Below are 7,651 nucleotides of genomic sequence, written 5' to 3'. Positions count from 1 at the left end.
TGAGCCACAACTACTGAGCCTGCGCGCCTGGAGCCTGTGCTCTGCAACAAGAGAGGCCGCGATAGTGAGAGGCCCGCACACTGCGATGAAGAGTGGCCCCCCCTTGCCACAACTAGAGAAAGCCCTCGCACAGAATCGAAGACCCAACACAGCAAAAATAAATAAATTAATTAATAAACTCCTACCCCCAACATCTTCTTAAAAAAAAAAAAAAGTCTACAAATAATAAACGCTGGAGAGGGTGTGGAGCAAAGGGAACCCTCCTGCACTGTTGGTGGGAATGTAAACTGGTGCAGCCACTATGGAGAACAGTGTGAAGGTCCCTCAAAAAACTAAAAGTAGAGCTACCATATGATCCATCAATCCCACTCCTGGGTATACATGTGGAAAAGACAAAAAGTCTAATTGGAAAAGATACATGCACCCCAATCTTCAAAGCAGCACTATTTACAACAGCCAAGACATGGAAGCAACCTAAGTGTCCATCAACAGATGAATGGATAAAGAAGATGTGGTATACATGTACAAATGGAACACTACCCAGCCACAGAAAAGAATGAACTAATGCCATTTGCAGCAACAATGGATGGACCTATTATACTAAGTGAAGTAAGTCAGAGAAAGACAAATATTATATGATATCACTTGTATGTAGAATCTAAAAAAGACACAAGTAAATTTATTTACAAAACAGAAACAAACTCACAGATATAGAAAACAAACTTATGGTGACCAAAGGGAAAGGGGGTGGGGGGAGATAAATTAGGAGTGTGGGATTAATAGCTAAAGACTACTATATATATAAAATAGATAACCAACAAGAACCTACTGCACAGCACAGGGAACTATATTCAATATCTTATAATAACGTAGAATGGAAAAGAATCTGAAGTTGTCCACCTGAAACTAACACAACATTGTAAAACAACTATAGTTAAAACAAACAAAAACAGCTCCAATCCTCAAGCTAAAGTCAGAAAAAACTGGCACCTCCCTCTCACTACCCACCTTTCTCCCCATTCCCTGACAGCTGGGGACCCTCCCCATCCCACCGTAGTTAGCTTCATATTCTTATCCCCCTAGTAATGACACACCCCAATCCCTTTCAAAACCAAAACCCATCTGCCAGGCATCCTAGCTCCTCGGGGCCACATGTGGGCCACACGTGGGCCATCTAGTGAGATACAGTAATAGGAATGGTGTGTTCATCGCCGTGGCAACTCATGGAACATACTCCTGCCTCAAAATGAGATCAGGAGTTTCCAGAAGGGCCTCAGATGTGGTGGGGAGAGTGTGGAGTTCCAAACAGTCTGTAAAATTTAGAGAAACTGATTTCCAAATACAGAAATGCACTCTGAGGCTCTGCGGGGTGCTCTGAAGCAGGAGTCCTGACCTCAGGGAAGGTACAGGAGTGTATGTGGTGGGAACACCCTGCCCGCAGGGAAGACTGCCCCCGGCTCCAGCTGTCTGGTCGGTCACGTGAGCAGGCACTTAGGCTGCGGGGAGAATGTCCACCCCACTGCAGGGGTGGGCCTGCACAAGGGGTCAGCATTGTCAGAGACACCAATTATTAAAGGGCAGTCAGACATCTGGATGGTGAGAGAAAGCTTCCAAGTTTTAGGCGCTAGGTTAGTAAAATCAAAACAGAACAAAACACTATGAGTAACACAAGACAGGTCTGTGAGCTGAGCTCACGGGCCACCAGGTATGTCCCCTGCCGCAATGGGACAAACAGACCTGGCTGGACCTGCATTGGGTGGGGCAGACAGTGGGACGGAGACCCCAGACTGTCTGGAGGGCCAGAGCATGAGAGCAGAGCCTGCCAGACGGCACACGATGCGTGAAGGATGGAAGGAGGAACGGATGGGCCAGGGGCTAAACAGCTGTACCGCTGCCCGGACCCACACCCGGGAGGGCACGTGCGAATCCCCTCGCGCACCAGAGCTCACCGAAGGCCCGCTGGGGCGCAGGCACCGTTCGAATGGACGCCCAGACACTGTCACTGGCCCCGTGGAGCTTCTACTCTGGTGAAGGGACACGGACAGCAAACTAACCAACCAAGAAAGAATGAAAAATAAAGAGCAATAAGGGCTGTGCAGAATTAAGATACAGTAACAAAAAGAGAAAACTGATGGCCATTTGGAGGCAGCCTCCGGGAGAGAGCTCAGCTCTGGGCTGAGCACTGACCGACGGCACCCAGCCAGGCACAGAAAGGCACTCGGCCGCAGAGCGTGGCTGTGAGCCGCGCCGGGGCCCGGGCAGGAGGAGCGGCAGCCAGCGTGTGTGCAGTGCCCGCCAAGGGCGGCTCAGTGCTCTGAAGCCAAAGCAAAGAGTCTGGGTTTTACTTTCAGAGTGATGGGAAGCCGTCCGAGGCAGAAGCGGTGTCTGACTCACGCTGTAAAAAGGTCACTAAGCTGCTGGGTAGAGGAGAGGCCGTGGGGAGCAAGAGGGCGAGCGGGGAGCGAGGGTGACGCCGGGAGAGCCAGGGCAGAGGCCGCGGTGCCCGGACAGGGGGAGGCGGGAGGGGTGCAGAGAAACGCGGCTGCGGCTATGCTACACACACTGAATGACAGGCCACTGCTTTTCATTAAGACTAGGAACACACAACCTACCACCTACATGGGTGGGAGAGGTGTCTGTGGTCCAACTGTGAAACCACACACCCTCAGAAAGCAGAGGGAGAGCTAACGAGAGTTACCCCGCCTGGGAATGTCAGGAAAGAGCGAAAGAGCAGACGGAGGGCATCTGGGAAAGCCTGGTTAGCACGGAGATCTCAGCCTGGGGCTCAGGGTTGGGCTTCAAAGCAAAATTGTGCACGTTGAGCATTCTTCAGTGGAAGGAAACAAACTAGTTTTTCAGAAGGGTTAATACCCTTCCACGCACATTCAGAATGGGCCACGTCTTCCCACTCCAAACCATTTTATACTCCAAAACCTTGGAGACATCAGATTAAACAGATTTTCAGACCTGTCTCTCATCAAGCCAGGGTCTCGTTAAATGTTACCCAAGGGCTGAAGAAGAGCAGGTGAGAGACTGAAAGGCGGAAAGAAGAGGGGACAGAAGGTGGGTGAGACTACTGGCTGCCCTCGCACTTCCACCAGAGGAGGGGCTGGCACGCTATGCCCTGCAGGACAAACCCTGCTGTCTCCCACTGTCTGTGGCTATTTCTGCACTTTAGCAGCAGAGCTGAGTATCTGCAATGGAGACGCATGGCCTGCAAAGCCTGAAACATTCACCACCCGGCGTTTTACAGGACAAAGTTTGCTGAGCCCTGACCGAGAGCATCCCCGCTGTCACACTGCATGAGGGGCCTCCACAAAAGGGTTCCCTGAAAGAAAGGATTCCTCTGCTTAAAAAGAGTTCGAAAATCAGCGCTGGGCACTGGCTTGCCAGCAGGCCGGACCAGAAGACTGACGGTTCACTCTCTCTGGTTTCCTGCATCTTTGTGCAAGCTGCCCCGCTCGACAAAATCTACTTCCCAATTCCAAACAACAAAACCCTACAAGGCTGGCGTCAAATGCCAACCTCCTTCATGGGACCTTTCCAACATCTCCCCTCGGGTAATGACTTCCTACCCTGAAGGCCTAAGAACTCCCCGTTCTGCGGTCAGTGCCCCTCGGCACCCCGCTCTACATGTCCAAGGTAGTTTATTTGGTTTTGCCTTTTAAATTTAATCGATGGCACTAAGTCAAACAGGTATAAACGACTTATACCAGGGTTCCTCAGACTCACCACTAGAGGCCTTTGGGGATGGATAACCCTTTGCTGTGGGGCTCTCCTTGTGCACAGGAGCATGTTGAACAGCATCCCTGGCCTCCGTTCACTAGATACTAACAGTAACCCCTCCCCACTGAGCCATGACCATCAAAAATGTCCTTGGACACTGTCAAATAACCCAGGGGGCAAAATCACCTCTAGCTGAGAAACACTGATTTTATATAGTAATTATATTTTATAATTAAAAGACCTAAGCTTTAACAATTCAGCTCCAGAGCCATGTTTTACAAAGATTCATTTCTAGCAAACCATAAACATATAATCTGTTAACAATTATATCTGAAAGAATTACCATGGTTTTTTCTCTTCCCTCAGCTAGTTTCCTCTTTTTATGTATGTGTTTATTGCGATCAATTTCTACATCACCGTATACATTTGATATGTCCTCCAGAAGAACCAGTGGAACTTGGCTAGGGGCATTAGGACCTGTGGATGGAGGGAAAACACCAACACTTAAAAATGCAGCAAGGAAAACAGTACTTAATATCAGGTGGAAATTTACTCAACCATCGTGTGAAAATACGTTCAGTATCATCCCAACTAGGTAAACAAATAAGTATACATATACAGAAACGAAAAACTGTACAGATATAAGCCAAGTTGTTAATAAAGGTTCTTTCTCAGTGATGGACAAGGGAAAGTTCCCTCTTTGTATTTGTTCTTATGTTATCTATCAATTTTTTACAATGAACACGAAGCATAAAATTACCAAAAAAAGAAAAACTAACAAGTCACACCTACATTATTGTTATAAATTCCAAACAAATCTAAATATATTAAACACTATAGTCAATACACAAAAATGAGAGCTGCGTTATACTGGAAGTATTGTGGGTGATTTCACCCTGTAGTTTTCCTGTTTTTCACATTCTCTAGAATTTATATGCATACATGTTATTTTAAAAATCTTTGTCTATTGAGAAGACTTTGTGAAATCTACTTCAGTACTTAACTACATCTGCTGCTTTTTTAAAACAGAGGCATTCAATATCTGTATTTAGTTTCACAGTACCACTACATCCTTTGATACATGAGTTTTTAATGAAAACTTACTTACATAACAATCAACAACTAATGAAAGCTCTGGCATCACCCCTCAATTATTTGGATCCAAGAACAATGTTAAGGTAAACATTTTCATCTTCCTCACCACCCCCAATGAGGCCAGTATTTTGAGACACTCTAAAAATTCTTAAACCAACCTTGGAATAGAGATGGCTGTATGCTGTTGACATATTGAAATGCATTCTTAAAGAAGACCAACATAGTGGAATAAACCACTTGGTTTTTATATTTTGCATGAGCTTCGTTATCAAAGTTGTTCATGTATCTGCAGAGATCCTTCATTCTATGCAAAATATCACCATAGCTTCTGAAAGGTGAAGGACAATAAAAATTATTTAATTACTCTGGGCTTGTCAGCAAAAGGTCTACCAGAGAAAAGCCCCAACAGAACCATTACAACTACCAAGTGTGGCTCTAGGCATGTAAAATTATTCTTCACTGTCTGCATACGGATGCCAATCCCTCTTCTGAATTAGAGCAGCAACAGGCCAAGAGCTCATGACACAGACAGGCCAAGTAGCTTCTCTTTCCTCTAAACACCAAGGAGTGCTTCACGCTCAATATCATCTTAAGTGTTCATACTTCTGTTGGGAATCTTTTAAAAAAGTGAAAAACCACACACTCTTCCGCATAAATACTGAGTGTTACTGAATTTGCCCAGACAGAGGTGCACCTATACATTATATGCTTTTAGAAAGAAGTATTTTGTTTTATAGAGAGTATGCCATCAAAGGATTTGTTGTGCAATCTTAGAAATGGACAGTCTTGTACCGTCTTCCTTTATCCGTCTGCCAGTCACACCTCATTCCAACCACGTTCAAAATCTTAAACAACCTCTCCCAAGGGTCCACGATCTGGGATGATTTTTCAGTCAGCCCCTCTATTATGTACTTCTGAGAGCTACGTTTGCTCGGTGACATTAGATCAGACGTTTCTTGGCCACCTGAGATGTGAAAAAAAAGTAGTTTACAATTACCATGACTACTTACTATTTATGCGGTACTTTATAGAGAAAAAACGTCTAACTCCCCATGCAAGAGGCAAGAACACAGAACCTCAACATGCTGTGTGTTTTATTCAAAGACTCACCACTGGCCCCTGGTAGAGCAGGAAGGGACCTTTGATCTGTCGTCAACGTATGACACTAACCTTATAGTTCAGCAGGTTCACTGTTTCAATCGAGGGGTAAAACTGGTTCCAGAAAAGTCTCATCTCTTAACTGTAGTGTTTTTTTCTAGGAACCATCTTTTAGCAAGACTATCAAACTGTTATGTATCCAGAGGAGAATAATCAGAATGTTGAGGGACTTCTGAGCTTGAAATTTTACAAAATAAAAAATACAATAAAATAAACTGCAGGTTATTCCCACTTACCTTGATGCTGACTCTCTATCTGAGTAGACCTAGTGACATAATTGATATAAAATTCAGCTGCTTTGTTCAAGTACTTATACAACAAATTGGCGGGCAACCGAACATCATGGTTGTTAATTATTAGAGGAAGGACATCACACACTGTTGAAGAGGGAAAATGAAGAAAAACCGATTAAGCTGTTTGTCTACTCTAGGGTTCTGGCAAAAACAAAATTTATTTTAGAGTTCACTTAATGTAGTACCTAAAATAGATAGGCAAAAAAGAAACCCCTTATGGCACATTTATTTAAAAACTGCAGTGCCGAGGGACACCCGTGGATGGAGTCAGCAAGGAAACACACAGGCAGATTCCACATTATGAGTGATGTTTGGGTGGAAATTCAGGTGTTTGTTTATTAGCATGCTTCATACTCAAATACATGGTAACACATATTCTTTCAGAGGTATCAACTATTACATAATAAAAACTTAGGAGTTGTTTAAAATCCTTTCTGAACTGAAAAAATAAACACGGATTTAAATCCCGTAATACGAAGAGCTCCTTTGCTTCCCACAAATGACCTTATTTCTGAAATGACACTTACCCCAAGCATATTCTACTTAGCATAAGGAATGAAAACAAAATGTAATTTTTCTTACCAAATAATTTTCTAAAGCAGTTAACAGGAGATTCTTGCTCTTCAATAGTTTCAGCCTCCAATAGTGCCTCCCCAAGGCCAACCTGTTTCCAAATACAATTAATCATTTGTGTTAAGTTTCAGATGTCAGAATTACATGAATAAACACCATATTTGATTTACCACATAGTTTGTATATTCAAACTTACCCAAGAAACGAATATTATCATTTTAAAGAATAGAAAACGAAAGAATGTATCAGCAACACCACCCAGAAGGGAACCCCACATTCACCTGACCACAGACCACTCTGTCTTGGTTATTCTCCCCTGAACTAGTAAAATTAAAATGTCTAAGAAACTTAATGGAAGCACTGGAGCTAGTTTGATAATAGAGATGTAGGATTTTTCTAAGAAATGTAAAAACTAACTTTATTCTCTACATCAAGATGTATTATGTAGACAAAACTTAACATTTTCAAGAGTTGCTGGGAGTAGTCAGTCGTACAGCCTGGACTAGGTCGGACACAACTGAGAAGGCCACCTTCCCATTACTGATGCCCTAGCCTAGTAGAAAGCTGGCTTCTCCAAATCCACCAACACCTGCATCATCTTCCTTGCAACCACTTGGGGATGCAGGGGGTGGGGGGAGAGGGGAACCATGTAAACAATTACATGAGACAGAAAGTTAAAAGTCAGAGTAATGATCAGGCAGGACACCAGGCTGAACAGCATCCCCCCAAAATTCATGTCCACTCAGAACCTCAGAATGTGACCATATATATATATATATATACACACATATATATATATATTTTTT

General features: G+C 43.9%; 1 protein-coding gene across 6 annotated transcripts in view; it reads right to left on the bottom strand.

Annotated features, from left to right (window-relative positions):
- Positions 1-7,651, bottom strand: part of INTS10 (integrator complex subunit 10) — a 39,133-nt gene that overhangs the window by 24,960 nt on the left and 6,522 nt on the right. For all 6 annotated transcript variants that reach the window (XM_028481359.2, XM_007127100.4, XM_024131458.3 and 3 more), the window contains exons 5-9: positions 6,855-6,936; positions 6,216-6,356; positions 5,614-5,785; positions 4,980-5,149; positions 4,070-4,203 (exon numbers count right to left, since the gene is read on the bottom strand). In XM_028481359.2, the coding sequence (XP_028337160.1) occupies positions 4,070-4,203; positions 4,980-5,149; positions 5,614-5,785; positions 6,216-6,356; positions 6,855-6,936 (699 nt within the window). The remainder of the gene's footprint in view (positions 1-4,069; positions 4,204-4,979; positions 5,150-5,613; positions 5,786-6,215; positions 6,357-6,854; positions 6,937-7,651) is intronic.

This window comes from Physeter macrocephalus, chromosome 20 (genome assembly GCF_002837175.3).
Source record: "Physeter macrocephalus isolate SW-GA chromosome 20, ASM283717v5, whole genome shotgun sequence".
NCBI classification, from domain to species: Eukaryota; Metazoa; Chordata; class Mammalia; order Artiodactyla; family Physeteridae; genus Physeter; species Physeter macrocephalus.
This window is presented reverse-complemented; position numbering and strand designations above follow the sequence as displayed.